A 23,220-nucleotide genomic window follows, 5' to 3' on the forward strand; every position below is an offset into this window, starting at 1 on the left:
GATTGGAATATGAACAAGAAAATGAAGAAACACATTTAGCCTATGTGACTGACATAATTCTAAACTATATACTGTATGCTTTCATTCATTCAACTTCAGTAACCTCTTTGTCCTAGGCAGGGTTGCACCTAGAACCTAGCCCTGGAACACTGAGGGTGAGGCAGGAATACGCCCTGGATGACACACACTGTTCTATCATCAGTGATGACACACCATGTGCACACACACACATCATAAGTGTTCAGCACCACAAGGTTCACCAAAGATAAATGGTGCACTTATATAGCACTTTTATCCAAAGTGCTTTACACTGGGTCTCATTCACCCATTCACACACACACACCAATGGTAGAGCTGTCATGCAAGGCACTAACTTGCCATCAGCAGCAGCTTGGGGTTCTGTGTCTTGCCCAAGGACATTTCGGCATGTGGAGTCACGTGGGCCGGGAATCGAACTGCCAACCCTACGATTAGTGGACAACCTGCTCTACTACCTGAGCCACAGCCACCCCAAAGATAGCTTTTAGGCTTTATTTTTTTGTATACATGCTATCATTCTGGGTAAGTATTATGGAATATTTATTAAAGTAGCTTGTTATATTAGAAAACAAGTGCATCTCTCCTGTTGCAAAATATTGTGGGTGACTCCAAAGAGGCTTAACAATGTCATGGTTACCAGAACATTAGGGGAGCGTTCTATGAGCCATCATAGAGGTGTCATGCCACCCTATATGTACTCTAATAAACCATAAATAATAATTAAATAAAAAGTAGTTGATAGTGATCTCCACAGTCACAAGGTCTAATGATGTTATCAGGGACCCCTTGTCACTTTGTAAATCATGGTGTCAAATGTATTTATTCATTTGTTTGTATGTGTAGGTATTTATTTGTAAATTTGTTTAGTATCATTTGATCAGACTGAGCAGTATAACAGCAAAATGAAACACACCTTGTCATACAACCTGCATAAACTGAGGCACAGCAGCAAAAAAAATCTCCTGTGTACACTCCTGTGTGCATTTCACCTGCCTCTAAGAAAATCTAAGAAAAAAGATGGTGAAGCCACTCCTATTTACAATAATGCGCTACTTTGATGTTGTGAGTGTGGATAGAGAGTACGAAGAGAAGACTGTACTGCTTAGGGTACTGCCAAGATGTCAACTTGACAAACCTGTCTATCTTGTCCGTCTGGGTTTGTGTCATAGCTGAACACGCCTCTGTGTCTTTCCTGGCCTCCATCGGACGTGTGCATATCTTTCAAACAGAAATAAAACCACCACTTACCTGGAAGTTAAACAAAAATAGCTGGATTTAGATGATATGAAAGTATCGTCATTTCGAAGTCTGTGAGGAATATCAACGACAGTGAGGTGTTTGGGGATTAACTGAAGGCATGAAGAATTGAAAAATGGATCTACCATACTTCACGATTTGATGGAATTTTACCTTTGGCATTGGACAAAAATTGAATGTTGTGTGTTTGTGAGTATGTGTGTAGTATTGTCTTAATTAGTTTGGATGGCATGTCTGATATAATCTAATCTTTCATTTTCAATGTGTGTAAATGGCGGAGGCTAACTCTGTATCGGACACTCAGGTCTTATTGCAGTCCATGCTTCAAAGGCTGAAGCTTCAACCAAAACCTGACAGCAATAGCACACACACACACGATGAATTACAGTATAGTACAACATTAATAGAGCAAAATGGCAGTGCTGCTGAGAGCCCACCTCAAACCCCGCCAATGTACAATTTAAATTTTTCTATGGACAGCAAATCTATTGTGGTCGGACCATTGAGTCCAGGATTGACTGGTGTAGCAACGTCTCCTTCGCAAGAATTTGCCAAAGGAATTGATGTTCACAATTCAGGAATGTCATCTCCACCAAAACAGAGAACGCTAAACTGGGGGTTTATGAGCAACCACACTGTATCAGGAGGGAACAGCAATGTCAGTACACGCTCAGATGATGGTGTGATGCCCAAGCAGGCCAGGAAGCAAAAATTCTCTCTGACAAAAATGAATGATGGCAGTGTCTCATCTCTACAAAGCATTGAAAGCTTGTTGCCCTCAACACACTCATCAGGCTTTACGGAATCAAACGTCCAAGGTCAGGGGGTTGGACAGAAGAGATGGACCCAGAAGGTGAAGGAAAAATGGAAGGAGAGACACAAAAGCGTACCCAGAAGAGAACAAGATGTCAGAGAGAGACAAGACCACAGCAAAGTGTCAAATGTAAGTTTCAGTTGTTTTTTTTTACTTTCAGTCTCAAACTTGTTGTATTTCATCTCAGTCTGTTAAATAATTCACTTTCATACTATTTTCTATGTAGAGCATCAGGTCTCCAATTCCCGTCCAAACTATGCCCAATGAAAACAACACAACTACAGCATTCAATGAGGAAGTTAGAGTCCAGCACCAGCCAATCAACAGTGGTCCAGTCAAAGGCATTCCCAGTCCACCTGATCACATGAGGTACATGAAACATGAGCTATGTAGTTATCATAGCCCATCTGTCATCTCTGAGAATGTTGCCCATCTGCTGAACCAACACGCCCTCAGAGTAGGAGAAAATGAAAATGTGACTGGTGTTAAGGAATTACACTGAGAGAGAGAGGAAATATGATTGTGTTTATAATGTGCCAAGTCACGATTCATAGTTGTATTGCACAAATGCCAAGACAGTTTTACTACACTCTTCAAGATCTGTAATTTCAACCTGGGTGCAACTGGAAAGCCAGTTGAAACGTTTTAACTGCAAAATCCTTTTCTTAAGAATTTGGTAAAATATTGAAAGCTTAAATAAAGTTTGAATTGATTTCGACTAAAGTACTAAACAAAGAACATTAACAACGTATATTTACATTGTTAGCACCATTTCCACACCATTTTTTTGTAAACCAAATTATAACCAATACCGAATTTATACTGGTTTTATTTGTTTTTTTCACAGTGAGACCTTATTTTCACCGGGTTTATTTAACCTGATGGAAGAGATTTTCACTGGTGAGGAGTGGGCCAAGTTCCTCCCATCCACCACCAGCAGCCAATCAACGTCCGGTTCCATCACACAAGAACAAGAAATGGGATTAACAAACAGTATTAGCCAGTCACGTCAAAATGAGCAACACACGCTCAACCAGTGGTTTTACAGAGGGGCCACAGGCCCTAATTTGGGAATGATACAATCACAAATGAACTCTGAAAGTTTTCACAACATGAACACTACTGAGTACATGTTTAACCAAAGAAAGACTCCTATGTCTGAGTTACACAACGGTCAGAATGGACTGTCTGATTCAGGACCAAACCATTTGGAGAGCATGGATCTGAGTGCCGACCCGTTGGGGAACAATCATCCAATCAAACAACAAGTACACATTTATCCATGTAATCAATCACACACTATAGAACTAAATGTAAATCCGTTGTTATCCAGTGAGGAAGGTGTGAATCAGTCGCAAGCAACGGAAATAAACCACAGCCAACCAGGAAGTGTGCATGAGTATCTCCCCGTATTGGATTTATCATATCTTCAGGTAAGAACTGTAACTGGAAATAATATTTTTATTTAATGAGAGAGGGGTGTCTTGGTAATTGTTAGTTGAGTGACAGGTTAAAGGAAAAGCAAACATAAAGTGTCTTAGTAAGGTGTTGGGCAAGAGCTGCCAGAACAGCTTCAGTGGTCCTTCCTGTAAATTCTACAGGTCTCTGGAAATGTACTGGAACAATGAACACCATTATTCCAAAAGATATTCCCTCGGTTGGTGTTTTGATGACGGTAGTGAAAGAGTGATTTCTAACATGTCGTAGGTGTTCAATTAGGTTCAGATCTGTTTTCTGTGAAGACCATCGTATTGATGAGTATGTCATTTCCGTCCTCATAAAACCATTCAGTGAGCCCGTGTGCTCTGTAGATGGGGGCGGAGTCATCCTGAGAGAGGAGACCACTTCCAACAGGATAAAAATGTTTCATATCAAAGCTCATATCATAGTCAGAAGAATTTGGGCTTGATTTGCAGCGATGCTTCCATCAAAGGGGACAATTGGACCCAAACCATGCCATGAAAATAAATAACATAAAAAGTCAACATGTTTCCTTTAATTTATCACCTGTCTGTATAAAGTATGTTTGTATGTACAGTATGTATATATGTGCAGTTCCATATATCAGACAGATTCAGCAATCAGTCTCTCCTCCCCTTAAAAAACACCCTGGTGATTGCAGTACAGGTTTATTTTATGAACATAATCCAATTATTCAAATTGTAACCACATTAAGCAAACATGGATCATCGTAATTAATGGCTTAGAGCCATTCCTTGAAGTTTCCACCCAAACCAGTTATGGTTATAGAATAGATTAGGACATTAATTAGTTTTATTAAAACTGCAGACAGATTTAAGATGACATGTACAGTATGTATATAGATCTAATTACATTTGTTTTAATTTACTGAGCCTTGAGATGAAATTCTCTGAAACTGTTTATTAGCTGTAAACTAAAATGACTATATAATAATAATATAACGACCACAAGACTATCAAATGAAACAATAATAAAAGTCCCTTTCGTATTAACATGTTTGGTCGGTCAGAAGAATCTCACAGACGTGCATCACAAGACAGAGTTACAAGTTTGACTAAACAAATAAAACCTCTAGCATGAAGTATAACAACATTCTCAAACCTGTATCTGTCAGCCTAGTCGATACACATTTTTTGTATAATTTAATGTGTGCTTGAGTTCTTACTATTTCTGTTCTCTAAGTATTTAAAAAAAAAATCTCATCTCTTCTCTTTTCAGTCCAAAGACAGTCCCTCTCCGAGGAAGCAAGTAAATCTGAGCCGTAAACGAAGCCACTCGACAGAGAGAAGAGACTCAAACGAACGATGGAGATCCGAAACTGGAGAAATGCACGAGTGGAGACATAATTCCTCCCCTTCAGATCCAGCAATAAGTCTTTCCCCTGCCTCCTCCACCTCCTCTCTCCAGCACTCTTTTTCCCAGGATTTGGAGTCGTCGGTGTCTACAGAAACTGTGATCAAAAAGGTGAGAAATTGTTCATCAAAACCTTGATCATCACAACAGGTGTTTATACTCTCATGTACTGTATGAAGCGATCATGTGAAAATGTTCATATGAAAATTTAGGTTAGGTTAGGGTAAGGCGTGGAGTTTAGGATTACTTAATTATTATCAAATTGAACAAAATCCAAACACCTCTCCCTCGCTTGTACACAATTCTCTTTGGATTACATTGGAACTTGTGGAAGGACCAGGGAATAAGGAATTACAATGAGAGCATTCTGTTATGGGAAAATAATCAATGATACGGTATTGGGATTTACCCTAACATGAAGCAGAGTTACTGTAACCACCCCAAAGTCAAGTCTTTGCAATAACTTCATGCCCAGAAGTGTATTTTCCCTCTTGAACCACAGCACTTAATGTTACTGATTACAATTTTGCAACTGTAAACAGTATAAACAAAGCTTTTCATGTTACCAGGACACCAGAAAGCTCAAACAAAGCTCGTTCCTGAAGACTTGCTGACTGTTACAAAGTGCTGATACTGTAGACTCCTTCCATAAATGTTAAATAAACATCTCATTATAGGAAGCTTCACCATATCGGTGATTATATGCTTGTCTTTATTACATAACAACACAATTTCTTTTAGGTTTTGGGTGTAGATCATGTGGTGCATGCTCAATATGTCCATGTGAATGATCTGTTACTATAGACACGATAATATAGTAGAAGAAACACATGAATATAAACCTGTGATTTGCAGCCAGCACTACCGTCAGAGCTGCTATTTTAGAAAATGAATCAATCTCCAGTTTGATGCTCTGAGCAGTCGTTGTACACTACCGCTTTTATCAGTCATATGCATGAACTGTATTTTGTGCCAAATTATGACTCTCTACCATCATCTGAATTGTTATTAATTATCAGAGGAGGGTGGAGAACATACGTCGTGTGCGATTTGCAGAAGAGGTGACCTTTGTACCACCCCTTGTTCTGTCCGACGATGATGGCGATGCCGATGATGAGGATTACGGTCAGAACGTCACTGACGACAACGATGACGGTGGAGAAGAGTTGCCGTCTCGCCCGTCCGCTCCCAGATGGATTGAGGCACTCAGGAGTAAGACGAAGACGAAGCCCAAACTTAAACTTCCACGCATGAGGACTAAGAAATATCGTTTTGTGTGACATAGCAAAAACTACAAACACTACCTTCTACTGAATAACACTGTAATTCCAACATACTTCTGTAATAAGTTATGTAAAGAAAACTTTATCGCAATCCATTCTAAAGTGATCATGACCTCCAAAGTGAGAAGCATATGTATATATATATGTGTGTGTGAGAGTAAAGTTAGATATAATCTAGTTAGATATAAATTTATCTAACTAGATTAATGCTTATAGTTTTAAAATCAAACAGTTGTGTGAATATACATGCAGTTCATTAGGAACACCAGTTCAACTGCAAATTCAAGTAATTATCCAGTCAGCCAATCAGGTATCAGCAGCGCAATGCATAATCAAAATAAAGCAGGTCAAGCGCTTCAGTTGATCTTCACACCAAACATCAGGATGGGGGAAATATGTGATCTCACTCACTTTGACGTGGTTGTTGGTGCCAGATCGGCTGGTTTGAGTATTCCAGAACCCGCTGATCTCCTGGGATTTTCACACCCATCAATCTCTAGAGTTTATACAGAATGGTGCGAAAAAAACAACAAGAATGGTTAGACTGGTCTGAGCTGACAGGAAGGCTACGGTAACTCAAAGAAGCACTGTTTTACAACCGTGGTGAGCAGAAAAGCATCTCAGAACGCACAATACATCAAACCTTGCGGCAGATGGGCTACATCAGCGGAAGGCAACATCAGGTTCCACTCCTGTCAGCTGAGAACAGGAATCTGAAGCTACAGTGGAAAACTGGACAGTCAAAAATGTCACCTGGTCTCATTAACAACCATGCAAGGGTCCAAGTCAATGAGATGACATTTTTCTCCATTCTGATGTTTGATGTGAACATTAACTGAAGATTATCTGTATCTGATCTGATTTTGTGCATTGTGCTGCTGACACATGATTGGCTGCATAATTGCATGGATAATTGCAAGAATGTGCAGGCGTACTGGCGTTCCTACTCTTGTCCATGCCTACAGGAGTCACAGATTTTAATGTTTTGTACCTGCACTCAACCTAATTTTGGCCAGCTGCCAAAAAAACAACAACCTACCAGTTGCCATAGCCATTTTGTCTTTCAGAAACGTAACAGCACAATGATTTGGCAACGCAAAGTGTCCGCCATTTTTGAAATAACTGATTTTAAATACATCTTTGCAAGAATGAAATGTGGAATAACTTAACAAGAGAGCATGAGAGATAAAACAGTTTATTAATTGTGTATATTTTGTGTATATAACTTGTGTAGGCAACATGAATGACTAAAACACTTTGTAATGCTGAAGAAAACAACTTATCTACTGATTATAATGAAAAATGCATGTTTATAACCGACATGACCTTCCATGTGGGAACGATGCACGTGAAGTTTATGTTACTTTTAAATGTATTGTTCAGTTTTTACACAGATATTGTGTTTACCATGTGTTCTATAAGTATTTGGTAAATGTGGTTGGTTATATGTATACATACATATATATATATATATATATATATATATATATATATATATATATATATATATATATATATATATATATATAGTATTATTTAGTCTATGTTCTTCAATAAAAGCTAAACATATAACATCAACATACACATAACATCAAATAACATGACTGGATTTGGGCACATATACCACAGTGAACATGCGGTTATTGTGATTTGTAATATGTTAGCAAGAATAGTGTAAAGAAATCATCTTCTTACAGTATTGTAATATATTGAAACGAGAGACCTACTACATATAATAGTAGCATAAGGCTCAGGTGCATAGTCAAAGAGGCAGTGAGTGTGATACGGTCGAGTCACACCAGACAGTTTTATTGTAATCTTATGAAAGCAGAACTGGAAAGATTATGTTCTTTTTACTATACCCCTGGAAGATTTTCCAGTATTCAAAAACACTCAGAAGGTAAAAGTACATGAGCACTGAGCGCATAGGGTCTAAAACTTCCTCCCTGATTTTCCGTACTTCCCGAAGTCCTTTAGTATGACTTCTTTCTTTTATTGAAAGCTTGTTATGTATGTAATAATATCAGATCATCATTTGAATAGTTTGAGCATAAAATAAATCAGTACTGAGATGGTCTATGGAGTTTATTCTACAGCTAAAGCGCTCCCTGGATGCAAAACGTTTTAGAACGCTGAAAATATGGCTTGCTTTCCTGACTTGTTAAAAGCTTCCTTAACCACAGGTGCCAATAATTCCTACTCGCACCGAAATTCAGCTTATGTATGCATGATAATTTTTTTTATAAAATAAGGTCCCGATCATTTTCAGCGAATTTAGTTATCGTGTAATAACCTCATTTACGTTGAGATTCTGGAAAGGAAATTGGCCATAGCAGTAAACATGATGAAGTCCTCTGGTGTAAATGTGTCAAGGTTCAGAATAGCGAATCTGACTAGTACGATGAGGCTCAGAGGCTTTTAAACCTCATGCCGGCCGAGGCGTCCGGTCGATCACATCTGATGTCTGATGGAATAAGCCCCTGAGTCATCTGAGCTCTTCTCTTCCCGTTTGATTGTCATCTGGCTGCCCTGATGGTGGTCAAAACTTGGAGACCTACTGACAGAATCTGAAACCTGAATGAGCGAGAGCAATATCAGTCTCAGGTATTGCCATGAAATATACACTCACCATCCATTTCGTACAATTCATTATCCAATCAGCCAATCGTGTGACGAGAGGTCAGAGGAGGACGGCCAGACTGATTTGAGCTGACAGGGTAACTCGAATAACTACTCTATACAACCATGATGAGCTGAAAAGCATCTCAGGATGTGTTCCAACAGCATTGTCCCACTCCCAGCCAAGAACAGGAATCTGAGCATACTGTAGGTACATTGAGATCTGATTCTGATGTTTGATCTGAACTGAAGATCTTCATCTGTTTCTGCATGATTTAATGCATTGCGCTCTTGCCATATGATATGCTGATTGGATAACTGCTTGAACTGAATGAGCAGGTGTTCCAAATAAAGTAGTCAGTTTGTTGATATTTTCTACAGAAATGTGGGTTGTACCATTGTTGTTTTTTTAGTACTGTAAGTACCTAGTATTTAATAGGCAGGTATGCTGTAATTATGAGTCATTTCTGATGCATTGTTTGCATGTCAGATTTTAACCAGTGGCTCCAGACTGCATGCCAGTGTGTCACTACATACCTTTCTTATTAGTGTGACTGCGTTTACCGAGTAATTTAATGTATAAATATGATGTACTTACTCGCAAAGTACAGGAATAGAAACACATACGTACAAACTCGCAAAAAAAATAGTTTTAAAGCAAGACTTTGGCCTAAAATTTTAATTTAAAATGAAACTTTTTGTTTTTCCCGAATGTAGTCAATTAGCCAAGGAAGGCTGTATCCAGCTTCTGGAGTTTGCTTTGGATTTGTACTGGAAATGTGAGGGTATTGTTGCTAACAAGTAAGCCTAGCAGGAAGATTAGCAATATCACTTTTTGCGAGAGAGTTCTGGCTAAAATTGCCGCACCATAGGACTATATTTTAAAACAAAGCTGTATTTAAAAAAAAAAAAAAAATATATATATATATATATATATATATATATATATATATATATATATATATATATATATATACAAATAAAGTTTAGCACCTGAATTGATTCTAACCTACACTTCCACCTTGTAAATTAGGACCACACCTCCTGCCTTATTCTGATATTAGCGAAGATCGAAACCAAGCACATTCGGAGAAAGGAAAAAGTGATTTTGCTTCAAAATGGCTGATTAAAATTTATTTATTTATTTTTAGCTCTGTCTAGAATACTGTCAGTCTAAGTTGTGTAATAATTTAGACTAGAAGCTAAACACAATGCTAAACTGCTAGCCTTGTAGCTCCAGCACAAAACTAAATAAGCAAACTTACATACACACCTAACATACCCTGACTGGGATAATGGAAAAGGTGTGTGCATTTAGGAATAAAGAGACGTCACCTCTTCAAATTTCTTCGCCTTGTATTGTTTAGCTCCTTTCAGGAAGTTTAACAGGATGATGTCACAGAGGACCGTTGCCTGCAGCCAGTGAGAATTATGATTAGTGGTGTATAGTGTGTGTGTGTACGTGTGTGTGTGTGTATGTGTGTTTATGCCACTGATCTTACCAGGCCGACTGAGGTGCAAGCTGCAACAACGTTAATTACTGTTGGGATTAAGTGAAATTTTCCAGCCTGGAAAAAATAACAATATATTTTCACACATAAGAAAATGACGTCTGCACTTTTTACTACATACACACACATTATTACTATATCTATACGCACACACACACTTATTATACTCACATTGCCGGACACAAGTATGTCAAAGCGAATAGCAAAAGCTTTATGAAGTGTGCGATATTCACTGCCATCTTCTGCCTTAAAGTATTTTGCAAACCTGAAATAAAGAGGCAAGGATGGACATTATTGTGTATGTGAGAGTGTTTTGTATATTGTAGAGCAGCTGTAGTTGTGTGTAGTTGAGTGTAGTACCTGAAATTGTATCCCTTTGTGGCGCTGCTTTTTTTAAATGCAGAGTCCAGACGTGTGAATGTGTATTTGGGTTTACAGTTGTCTACATGCTGGTCCAGATTGCACATCCAGGCTATATTAATTCCAATCTCTCCTCCCTAATTCACACACACACACACACACACACACACACACACACACACACACACACGCACACACGCACACACACACACACACACACACACACTGATTGTTGACCACTAGCAGACAAACAAAACAAATGTACATAATTTTCCCCTCTTACCAAATGCACTTGCGAAGACATTTGGGTTTTGGCATTCACTACTTTAGTTTTGCTTTAGAGCTACAAAGAAGTCTATGGAAGTCTAGAGAAGTCTGTAGAAGTTTATGGAAGTCTGTGGAAGTCTGTGGAAGTCTATGGAAGTCTGTTGAATTCTATGGAAGTCTCTGGGAGTCTATAGAAGTCTATGGAAGTCTGGTGAAGTCTATGGAAGTCTGTGGATATCTGTGGAAGTCTATGGAAGTCTGTAGAAGTCTATGGAAGTCTATGGAAGTCTGTGGAAGCCTGTGGAAGTCTGTGGAAGTCTATAGATGTCTGTGGAAGTCTGTGGAAGTCTGTAGAAGTCTGTGAAATTCTGTGGAAGTCTATGGAAGTCTGTGGATATCTGTGGAAGTCTTTGGAAGTCTGTAGAAGTCTATGGAAGTCTATGGAAGTCTGTGGAAGCCTGTGGAAGTCTGTGGAAGTCTACAGATGTCTGTGGAAGTCTGTGGAAGTCTATAGAAGTCTGTGAAAGTCTGTGGAAGTCTATGGAAGTCTATGGATGTCTGTGGCAGTCTATCTCACATAAAAAATCTTTTGCATAAATACATGCCGAATGAGACTGTTTAAGTGGCCCAGGGAATTAAATAATATCAATCCGATCTAAGGGGGAAAATGGATTTCTAGTTGTCCAAGATGGCTGCCCATATAAAGATAAAGAGTTCAGCTACATGAAGCTTTGTTCATGTTTATAGATAAAAGTAAGTCCTACTGTGTAAACCACATCAGCAAATCTGTTCCATCACTGAGGTGTGTGCATGGAGACTGGGATACGGCAAGGCATGCAGGACCAAACAAAAAGTTTCAGTTTTACTGCCATGATGGTGGAAGCAGATATGAAGCAGTGTAACAGTCAGTCATTTTCTAATGACGCAGTGATGATAATATCAAGCATGCTAGAAAATACTACAATACTGTATACTGCTAGCTGTTATACAACAGTAAACAATGGGTAAATTTGACATTTGGAAGTTTTCATTGGTTGTTGATTACAATGGCAAGAAAAGAAAGTCTGTGTCAAAAGCCAAAAATAATGGACACAGCTCAGATACCTCATTCATCCATTCTCTCATCTCCAACCCATCCATTTTATCACAGGGACCCTGGAGCCTATCCCAGGGGACTTGGGGCACAAGGTGGGGGACACCCTGTATGGGGTGCCAACCTGACACTCGCACACCTATTCACACACCCATTCACACACCCATTCACACACTACGGACCATCTGGAAAGGCAAATCAGCCTACGGCGCATGTCTTTGAACTGGTGGAGGAAACCAGAGTACCCGGAGGAAACCCCCGAGGCACGCGGAGAACATGCAGGCTCCACACAAACAAAAACACACCTTGTGTGAACCATTACTTTTGACGTAAACATTACACGGGACACCGTGTGTAATCAATTCAGAAGCATAGTCATCTGTTTATTTCCGACCAGGACACTACACCTCCTCGTCAGCAGAGGTCTCCCTCGCCTGAATTCTGAATGAGTACTTCCAGGTTACTTCTACTTGCATGCCAACCTTTGAGTTCTGAGCCTTATCTACTGTGATCACTATTCCTGTGTTTTCTCCTTTGTCTTGATGTTGTTGTCTACTCTTTAGATTTGCCTTTCCTGTGTTTGATCATTGCTATTATTGAGTTGTGGATAGGGTTCCATGGCGTCTGGAAATCTCATTCGTTAAAACTGTACACAAATCGTTGAAGTAGTGGCATACAGAAACACCCGCGTAAACAATCCTTAGGGAATGGCGATGAATATTGAAATATGACGGTCAACCATATATATATAAAACAAAAGTAAAATGTTCCTCAAACAGCAGACGAAGAGCTACAGGCAGGTGCAGGACTCACTTTTTGTGAGATGTTTGTGAAATTCTCGCCAGCGTACTTTAGCACGTCTGCCAGGCGGAAGATCGGGCAGTCTGTGTTATTAATGGGATCAAAGAAACAACTCAAATTGGTGTTTTCACCCATATTCCCCCTAAAAGAGAGAAAGAGACAGACAGAGAGAGAATGATGGGTTTGGAAGCAAATCACAGCCTCGCTTTAGTGAAAGTGTATTCGTGTCTCACCTCGTGACGTTAAAGAGAGGAAAGCGAATGCTGTTCTTGATAAAGATGGTGAAGTTCTCAGCCTCGCTCATTGAGGTTCTGAGAAAGGTCAAGAGCAGGGAAATAGAGTTTATCGGAAGTTTATAGAGTTTGTATGCTAGGTTTATAGCCGTTTTCTTAAATAAAAAAACCCCACTCACATAGCATTCAGGTTCATGCCATCTAACCGTGAGCCTGATGCTATTTAGTTACTGAAACAATCCATGTAGATACAAATCAAACCTGCACTGAATCATTTACGGACAGCTTTTAGCTTGCATTAGCTTCAGGATTAAATGAACACTCCGTATGCTAGCACACTTCCTGTCCTCATCAAGTAAAGCTACATATAATGTCGCTCGTAGAACTATAAAGAATTGGTTTCATATGAAAGACCGTTTCTGCCACGGAGAAAAAATAACAAATGTAATTGCGACTTTATATCTTGCAATTCTGACAGTTTTGAGTTAACCTCTCACAATTCGGACTTTTTTTCTCACAATTTTGCGATACCATCTCACAATTCTGACTTTTTTTTCTTGCAATTTTGACGTCCACTTGACATTTAGGGAGTTACAAAGAACGCACAGACAAAGCATCAGTCATTCTCTATAAATAGATAAAAATGGGAAAACCAGACACTTTATAAAAAAAATATCAGAATTATGAGGGGAAAAAAAGTGTAAATTGTGTGATATGAACCTGTAAACGCGTGGGGAGAAAAAAGTGAGAATTCTGAGATGTTAACTTAAAATTGTGAGAGCTAAAGGTCAGAATTACGAGAAATAATGTTGCAATGACCTTTTTATTTTTTCCCCCTCCGTAGCAGAAACAGGCTTCTATAGTTTCATGCACGAGCTGTCATTTGAAATGTCCTCCCCCCCCCCCCCCCCCCCAGTATCCAACAACGCACAAAACCCCTAAACTGAACACCAAAATTTCAACAAGCAAGCAATGTGAGAAATTAAAGACCCCTTAAAAGATTTACTTTTGGTATACAGATGAAAAGGAAAATATCACAACATGCGGCATGCTTCAACTTAAGAATATTATTGTTTTAGCCACCACAAGGAAAACTGCTTGTCTTTTATTTAAGAATGACTTTTATTAAAATTAAATTTTTTTTAAAAAGAGTCAAAAGGTTTCCTTTCAGTTACCGAGGTTAGGTTTAGGGGTAGCATAGTAAAGATAGGCACCATAGGCAAAATGATGTCAATGGAAGTATAGTAAGACAAACACATGTGTGTGTGTGTGTGTGTGTGTGTGTGTGTGTGTGTGTGTTTCCTACATATTCTGATGGTCGTCCTCTGCTGGACACCAGCCTAAAATCTCACACCGTTCCACCTCAGTGATACATTTGCCCGTTATCTTCCCTATAAAGTGAAGAGAGGTGGAAAAAAAGTAATAGGTATTAAACAGAAGATAAAGAGAAAAATATGATGAGAAGGGGAGAGAGAGAGAGAGAGAGAGAGAGAGAGAGAGAGAAGTAAAACAAGCAGAAAGGATGGAAGGAAAGAAGGAAGGAAGGAGACACACACCATTTGCCACGTTTGTGGACTGGTGTTTCTCACAGTGTTTATCAGTGGTGCAGTTAAAATTCTTGTCAATCTAAGAAAGAGAGAAAAAGAAAGACACAAGAAGGTATGAAGACATGGATATGGTTGTGCACTGTATGTGTATGTACAGTTTTACGGCACTCGTTATTACAGTTCAACAGGTTTATGAAAGACCGACCTCGGGACATGTCCTCTGCGTCTGATTGGGTGTAATGAACATTGCGGTGATGACGCAGAACATGGAGGAACCCTGGGAAACATCACACGGTTTGGTTTCTTACTCCGAAACGCTTCTTACTTTTTTAATGGAGCACATTTTGTTGTGAACATGCGTTGCTAACCTGCGTGGGCATCACATAGTCGGCTACGTCCATTAGATGATTGTTTAAGAAGCCGAAGCCCTTCACTTTAGTCATGACTGACGACTCGATCCCCGTGTCACGGACCTGATAGGCCTTCTCATGGAGAAACACCCAGCTGTAAACACACACACACACACACACACACACACACACACACACACACACACCAGAAAGCAAAAGCATTTATTGCTCTGGTTATTTGATTTCTGATTATGTGTCTCTTGTTTTTAGTCGCTCAAATTGAAGAGAAAGCCAGCCGTCTAACTGAATTAGAGAATAGAAGTCATTATGTCCTTCGCAGACAGAAAGCATTTATCTCGCTCTAAGCAAAATTGCATCGTTTGTGACTGAATTTTTCCGCATTCGTTAACTAGACACGTGTAGCTAAAGGATGTTCTTTTTTTTCTGCTACAATATTTTCCATAATACAGCGCATCTGCGACACATGAATCCCTACATTACAGCTTGAGAAGAAGGATAGAAGATGGATTCTCCATCTTTTTCTTATCTGCTTCTTCCCCGCTTAAATCTCGAATAATCTTACATTGCACCGTTCATAAAAATAAAATCATGCCATGAATGATTATTTGTGGTATTTTTGCACTGATTAAAGCAGGGCTTCTCAGACATCTCGTCCCCGGGGACGCCTTTAAATGGAGAATAAATTCCTCTATAAATAAAGAATAAATGAACTATTAGGAACGAATGACCTGCTGAGCACAGAAATATTTCATAACATTATTTAAATGTGTACAATACAATTTATATCGGCTTTTTATTTTTAATTTTTTTTTTTTTTTTAGCTTTTCAATGTAAATTTCCACGTTAGGGCCGAGCTATTTATTATTTAATAATTATTGACAGACCTACTCTGAGTTATTTATGAGTTATTGAGGTTTGAATCAATTCTGTCTAATAACCATAAAAAATGAATAATATGTATAATAGCTTTTAACTTTTAACACATAACTTCATGGACCACTTAGAGAACCAGTGCACAACTAAATCATAAATAGAGCATACCTAATAATTCCTCTCTCTCTCTCTCTCTCTCTCTCTCTCTCTCTCTCTCTCTCTCTCTCTCTCTCTCTCTCTCTCTCTCTCCTTCCATGTTCACACCTGCTGTGTAAATCACCCTGATGTTCTACTCCTGCTTGCAGTTTCTGCACTTGCGGCTCACTTTCTGCTGTTTTGGATGGTCCCACATCGATCCCCTAAAGATTCTTGCACTCTTATTCATAATCTGTGCATATATAACGGGTATGGAAATTATTCCATACGCTTAATGTGTAGAATTACACAAAAGGAAATGTATACCTGATGTAGCTGTCTACATCTATGAGTACGTTCCCTTTTAATTGTCATGATGTCATTGGTCTGTGTAATTTCCTGTTTGAGCTCCTCCTCTTCCCTTTCGCATTGTAATCGAGAGGTAGGTTTAATTTTGAGTTCTCGATAATTTTGTTTCATCTTTATTGAAATCATCATTGATATACATATATACTCACCTGTACTTACCTGTGTGATTATTTTTGTTGTTTTACCCTCCTTTTTGAGTCATTTTTTGGTATTTTGTTTTAAAACGTGGAAATGAGAGCACATGGTGACCATCGCACATCATGTTTATTTTATAGAGCACAGTGTAAGGGCGATTCACTCAAAGAGGCTGCTTATTTGTGTTATCAGGTATGGTTTGTGTTTTGTATTATTTTAATTTGTTACTTGGGTGAATTCTTGCCCTTTCGCATTGTAATTGAATGGGAGAGAGCACAGTGTAAGGGCGATTCACTCAGAGAGGCTGCTTATTTGTGTTATCAGAGAATAAATGAACAGTCGACCCAGTTGCCGTCGACTTTTTTTTTTTTTTTTGGATAAAATAAAACACACAATGCACACTACAACAAGTTACACATACAGAACACCCCTTAAACACACTTTCAAAATCTGTATACTGTTTTAGAATGTATCATGTGAATTTAAGATTTATAATCGCACAATCCGGTGTCACCAAGAAGAGGACGAGTTCTCTTTCGAGCCCAGTTTCTTCGCAATGTCTCCTCAAGAAGATTTTCCTCGCCACTGTCACCTCACGCTTGCGTGTAAAGGATCTAAATCTACATCCCAAGCACGTCCTACTTAGATGCTCTTTTGTAGAATAAGTATTCGGTAATAAATAATTCTATTCTCAAGTGCAATGGTCCAACACATTCAACAGAGTTTTGTCATTTTACAAACACTTTTTTTTTTTAAACAAATAGTATTTATTTCACTTAGTAGATCTGTTAGCATGAACTATCCAAGACATTACACAACTGACAGTAATATTTGCATTTGGAATGCATTCACTTACACACACACACACACACACACACACACACACACACACACACACACACACACACACAACACACATGCACACACATATCTATCTATCTATCTATCTACCTATTTATATATATATATATATATATATATATATATATATATATATATATATATATAATATATACACACACACATACATATATGTACATATAAACACACACATATCTATCTATCTATTTATCTATATAGATAGATAAATAGATAGATAGAAACACATGCACACACACTCTATTATTTCAACCATGTAAATATTCCTAAGCTCTTACCCAACAAAGTAAATGATGATGAGGAGTTGAGCCACACGATTGATAATTCCCACCGACCAGCTCTTGACCACCACAGACTTGGTCGTCTCATAGGTGAAGAAACCGCTGATCCAGCCGAACATGATGACGTCAGCCTGTAGATCTGTGTGTTAACAAGTGTACGATAAGTTCCGGCTAGAGGAGAAGGCCGCAGCACGTGAGCTCCAGCCAAGCTTATCTCGATACCACAGCATCTGCTGAATGAAATGTAGTGCCTTCTGCTTCCAGCACTAAATACAGGGATGAAAAAAGAGAAAGACAGCTAAATGACCATTAAGACTCTTCTCTCTCCTCCCTCTTTCAACTCTTCCTCTCATGTGTCTCTGGGGTCAGCTACGTTTCCTTAATGATCCGTTCACGTGCTAACCTCTCAGGCTCTTCTAAACAAAGTGTGAGTGAGAGCATCACCACAGCGAGCTCATCAGACATTAACCTCACTGCTCCATCCAAAAGCATACTGTCACTTAGCACAGCTAATAAATGGGTTCATTGGCTTAGAAAAATCTTTAAATCAAGTGAAATTAAAATATATTAGTTTTTTTTTTTTTTTATTGTCATCATGGGCAGATGGATGAAATATTATCCCTACACCTTCCGGATTATGGCTAAGGAAAAAAAAAATCCCACAGTTTATGTATGCGAGTCATCTTTCATATTTCAATTTCACCTAAAAGTGTGCCGAAAGAACTGACTGGTTCCCAAACGATAGATTACTAACACCAGCATCAAGTTAAAGAGATTTGTGGAGGGATAATGATCGATTAAATTCGAGTTTTATTTGTTTATTGTGAATATATTAGCTAGATTAACTAGATTAGCTCATTTCCTGCTTTATAAGACATGGGCATTGCTTTAATAAATATTATATCACAGTGCAGTTGAATTCTCTAATCAGAAGGTGTGTAGTGTATTGTATTCTCTAATCAGAAGGTGTGTATTCGTGTTGGATAACAGCAGCTCTGACAGTAGTTCTGGCTATTACATGAATGATTTACATGAAAAGGTTTATATTAATGGGCGCATGGTGGCTTAGTGGTTAGCACGTTCGCCTCACACCTCTAGGGTTGGGGGTTCAATTCCTGCCGTGGCCCTGGAGTTTGCATGTTCTCGCGTGCTGCGAGGGTTTCCTCCAGGTACTCTGGTTTCCTCCCCCAGACATGGTAGTCTGATTGGCATGTCTAAAGTGTCTGTAGTGTATGAATGTGAGTGTGTGTGTGATTGTGCCCTGCGATGGACTGGCACACTGTCCAGGGTGTACCCCGCCTTGTGCCCAATGCTCCCTGGGATAGGCTCCAGGTTCCCCCGTGACCCTGAAAAAGATAAGCTGTATAGAAGATGGATAGATGGTTTATATTAATATGCTTGTATGTCATCATTTCTATACATCTAATCCACAGGAGCTTGAATAGAGTGTGTGCTTCATATACAGTGGTGCTTGAAAGTTTGTGAAAACCATAGAATTTTCTATATTTCCCCATAAATATTTAAAAAAATTCCCTAAAAGTAGACAAAGAGAACCCAATTAAACAAATGAGACAAAAATATTATATCATATATTTATTGAGGAAAATTGTCCAATATTTTATATATATATAGCAGGAAAAATATATGTGTGAGTGGCAGAAGTATGTGAACCTCTAGGATTAGGAGTTAATTGGTGTCAGGTGTTGAGAGATGGGGCTTCCATGGATCAGAATTGTTGGTCCAGCACATCTTACAGACGCTGGATCGGATTGAGACTCTGGGGAGTTTAGAGACCAAGTCAACACCTTGAACTCTTTGTCATGTTCCTCAAAGTATTCCTGAACAATTTCGGCTGAAAGAAGCCACTGCTATTAGGGAATACCGTTGCCATGAAGGGTTGCCAGTTGGGTTTGCTTTCACTCGCATCAATGAGCCTTGGGCGCCCATGACCCTGTCACTGGTTCACCGGTTGTCCTTCCTTGGACCAATTTTTGGTAGGTACTAACCACTGCATACCAGGAACACCCCACAAGACCTGACGTTTTGGACATGCTCTGACCCAGTCGTCTATGCATCACAATTTGGCCCTTGTGAAAGTCGCTCAGATCCTTACGCTTGCCCATTTTTCCTGCTTCCAACACATCACCGTCGAGAACTGACTGTTCACTTGCTGCCTAATAAATCCCACCCCTTGACAGGGATAATCAATGTTATTCATGTCACCTGTGAGTAACACTTTAATCACTGGACATATACAGTGGGGTCCAAAAATCTGAGACCACACTGAATAAACCTATTTTTTATAAATGTTCAAGTAAATGTTCAATATCTTATATTAAATTATTTTTTTTGATATTTAAGATTCTGCACTATTTCTAGGTCCCTATTTAAATGTGAGCAAATATGTGATATTGACCGTATTACCTGCCTTGTTTTGCTCATGCTTAATCTCTTCCATTGAAGCGTGTGTTCAGATGACACTGACGGATTTGATCTAAAATGGATAATAAGGTTTTGGACAAACTTTGTGGAGTCCATGCAGCTCGAGTGCACGCTGTCATTAAAGCTAAAAAGGGGACAAACCAAACACTAAGAAAGACTCTACTTCCTATTTCGATAATATAATTTGTAATTAAAATAGTTGTATGAAATTAGAAAAAAAAAGTGCAACATAGAAGCATTTTCACGAGTGCTCTCAGACTTGTGGACCCCATACTATGTGACACATGTTTGCACGTTATTGTTTTATTGTTGTTGGATTGTGTTTATGGCATTTTAATTATTGCATTGTACTGTATAGTATTACACTGTTATATGGTATTGTACTGTTGTATTTATTATATTTGCTTTATTTCAGCAAAATAAATCTTTTTAGAAATACATCTTTTACATGGTGGGAAAAGAAGATTCGAGTACAATATATACCATTTAAAAAATTTGAATATCGTGGAAAAAGTTCATTTTCTTCCCGTAATTTAATTTATTTCACTTTGTGTGTAATGAATCTAGAATATATGAAAGTTCTACTTTTTGAATTAAATGACAGAAAAAAAACTAACTTTTCCACGATAATCAAATTTTTTGAGATGCACCCGTATATATAAAAAAAAACAACAACAAACAAACAAACTCTAGATGGTTAGGGTCAGGACATTCATTCATCTTCAGGAAGTGCTTTATCCTGGTCAGGCTTGCAGTGGATCTGGAACATACACTCAGTATGAGATGTCAGTTCCATCTCATTGTCAGCACCATGCACACACACACAGTAGCCAGTCGGCCTACAGGCATATTTTGGGTTAGGATTGTATTGTCAGTTAGAAAGTGTACTTTACCCTGCATTAATACTTTCCCTGTTGAATACGTCCAACCCAACTGGGACTACTGTAATGTGCAAATTGTGTACTTATTGAGGAGAGGGAATAGGCTTCCACTTGTACAGAAGTGGGCCCATTATGTTTGTGGTTCTTTAATGAGCCACTTACATATCAAAAATGCTTTGAAGTTATTGGGGAAAGGGAGGGTGTTTCTGAAATAAACTAGCTTCCTGTAAATTATAGAGCACCGCTAGTGCCATATGCACATTAGTGACAGCAACGCTGTATTACTGCTGGCCAAGTCACTGACATTTAACAACGTCCACAAATGGATGTATAGACAGAAGGAGAAACATTAACATGCACTCGTTCCGTTAATGGCATTATTTTTGAAATCCCACACCACGAGAGCTGAAAACAGGGAAAGAGGTGGAACACTCCCTCGGCATCGTCCAATTAGATCAGCTCTGTGGAAAGCAAAAGGAAATGGCTCCATTTGTCTTTTTCCATCCGTTTATGAAAAAAAAAACCACACTCGCTTTTACCATCCCATTTCCCCATGACATATTAAAGACCACACCGGCTAATTCGGCAAGCAGATAGATTAAAAACCACACACTCACTCCTATGAACTATGAGCTATCTGTCTGTGAGGCAAGATTTTTATTTTGGTAAACTAGACAAGCTTTTATCTTTCATCGAGTTTTATTGACTCTCTCTCTCTCTCTCTCTCTCTCTCTCTCTCTCTCTCTCTCTCTCTCTCTCTCTCTCTCTCTCTCTCTCTCTCGGTCGGTCTCTATCTATCTATCTATCTCTCTCTCTCTCTTTCTCACACATAGTCAAATATTCACACTCTTACAGCAATGTTTCTCAATCTATTTGTTGCCAGGAAGCACTTTAATTACAAAACAGATTCCACGAACTCCCACAATAGATTTATTCCAGGAAAATGATTTTAATATGTACAATAAAATTCTGGCTATTTATTAGAGCCAGAGAGCTTTTAATTCTTGATCTTTCCTTCAGCAGAACACATTAGGTCCAATTTATTTATCATTTATTTATACATTATTTACTACGCCGAACTGTTTCTGAGTTATTGAAATTTGGAATTAACCCAAGAGAAATTCAAGAGACCAATTAAACTGGCTATTAAGCTCTAAGTACTCAATAACCAAACAGAAATACTCTGTGACAGTTTCAGCCCGTTCTGATATTTTTATCTTATCTTGTTTATCGCTTAACATTAAGCACTCTCACATCCCAGTGTATACACTTACGTCCCCAAGATTAGATTGTCCAATAAATGGTCATTGGGGGGAGGACTTCATGTGTCTTACCACCCAAACTTTTGGATTTTTTTTCTCCCACCACTTCCTGTTTAAATCTGAGCTGAAAGACTTTCCTGATCTCTCAACACTTTCACCCTCGTTATTCCACTTGCTAGGGTTTCTTTTTCCTGTCTGTGTAATGGTCCTTTGTTTGGTGTTGTCTCTAATTTTCCAAAAAGCTAAACACACCTAAGTTATATCATCAAGTACTTACATCAGTTTGAGGATGACAAAATCACAGAGAGTCGTGAATAGGAAAAGCAACGGCTTATTGCTGCTCACCACATGAGAACCACACAGAGGGACGTCCCAGAGTGATCTTCAAGTCCCCTGAGATGGGGCTCCCTTTTTATACAGTTGAAACACCCCTCGTTTGCTCAAAATACCATTATATGTGATGTCATTCTCCCTATTTTATTACCCTTGTGTTTTATTTATATCAAAAATCTTATCCAACACTGGTTCTGTTGACACTTGCTCCATGAAAAAAAAAGATAAAAATTGAAGTAAAAAATATTTATTAGTGAATTATTTATTTGCATTATTTATTAGTCAACCTACACCGATCAGCCATAACATTAAAACCACTGACAGGTGAAGTGAAGAACATTGATTATTTCGTTACATTGGCACATATAAAGGGGTGGGATTTATTAGGCAGCAAGTGAACAGTCAGCTCTCGAAGTTGTGTTGGAAGCAGGGAAAATGGGCAAACGTAAGGATCTGAGCGACTTTGACAAAGGGCTAGATTGTGATGTCTAGACCAGGGGTGTCCGATCTTATCCGGAAAGGGCCGGTGTGGGTGCAGGTTTTCATTCCAACCAAGCAGAAGCCACACCTAAGTCTATTGAATGCCATGACCAACTGATT

General features: G+C 38.7%; 2 protein-coding genes across 2 annotated transcripts; one reads left to right on the forward strand and one right to left on the reverse strand.

Annotated features, from left to right (window-relative positions):
• The first annotated feature begins 1,052 nt into the window (after positions 1 to 1,052).
• On the forward strand, positions 1,053 to 7,276 carry zgc:113229 (uncharacterized protein LOC550612 homolog). The gene is made up of 5 exons (XM_017475253.3): positions 1,053 to 2,239; positions 2,337 to 2,479; positions 2,958 to 3,543; positions 4,811 to 5,056; positions 5,965 to 7,276. The coding sequence occupies exons 1-5, from the start codon at positions 1,568 to 1,570 to the stop codon at positions 6,223 to 6,225; spliced, it is 1,908 nt and encodes a 635-aa protein (XP_017330742.1). The 5' UTR covers positions 1,053 to 1,567; the 3' UTR covers positions 6,226 to 7,276.
• A 133-nt stretch (positions 7,277 to 7,409) lies between these two features.
• Positions 7,410 to 17,970, reverse strand: p2rx3a (purinergic receptor P2X, ligand-gated ion channel, 3a). Its single transcript, XM_017473575.3, has 12 exons — positions 17,700 to 17,970; positions 15,028 to 15,163; positions 14,865 to 14,936; positions 14,669 to 14,738; positions 14,419 to 14,503; positions 13,113 to 13,190; positions 12,892 to 13,021; positions 10,719 to 10,855; positions 10,530 to 10,623; positions 10,350 to 10,415; positions 10,183 to 10,260; positions 7,410 to 8,802 (listed from the first exon to the last, which is right to left on the reverse strand). The coding sequence occupies exons 1-12, from the start codon at positions 17,819 to 17,821 to the stop codon at positions 8,680 to 8,682; spliced, it is 1,191 nt and encodes a 396-aa protein (XP_017329064.1). The 5' UTR covers positions 17,822 to 17,970; the 3' UTR covers positions 7,410 to 8,679.
• Between the last annotated feature and the right edge of the window lie 5,250 nt (positions 17,971 to 23,220).

This window comes from Ictalurus punctatus, chromosome 8 (assembly GCF_001660625.3).
Source record: "Ictalurus punctatus breed USDA103 chromosome 8, Coco_2.0, whole genome shotgun sequence".
Taxonomy (NCBI): Eukaryota; Metazoa; Chordata; class Actinopteri; order Siluriformes; family Ictaluridae; genus Ictalurus; species Ictalurus punctatus.

Coding starts and splice junctions, on each gene's coding strand:
- zgc:113229 (XM_017475253.3), top strand. CDS start 1,568: ATGGCGGAGGCTAACTCTGTATCGGACACTCAGGTCTTATTGCAGTCC. Junction 2,480..2,957: donor AGTCCACCTGATCACATGAG/GTACATGAAACA, acceptor TTTTTTTCACAG/TGAGACCTTATTTTCACCGG. Junction 3,544..4,810: donor TGGATTTATCATATCTTCAG/GTAAGAACTGTA, acceptor TTCTCTTTTCAG/TCCAAAGACAGTCCCTCTCC.
- p2rx3a (XM_017473575.3), bottom strand. CDS start 17,821: ATGTTCGGCTGGATCAGCGGTTTCTTCACCTATGAGACGACCAAGTCT. Junction 14,504..14,668: donor GTCCACAAACGTGGCAAATG/GTGTGTGTCTCC, acceptor TTCACTTTATAG/GGAAGATAACGGGCAAATGT. Junction 10,261..10,349: donor CTTGCACCTCAGTCGGCCTG/GTAAGATCAGTG, acceptor CACTGGCTGCAG/GCAACGGTCCTCTGTGACAT.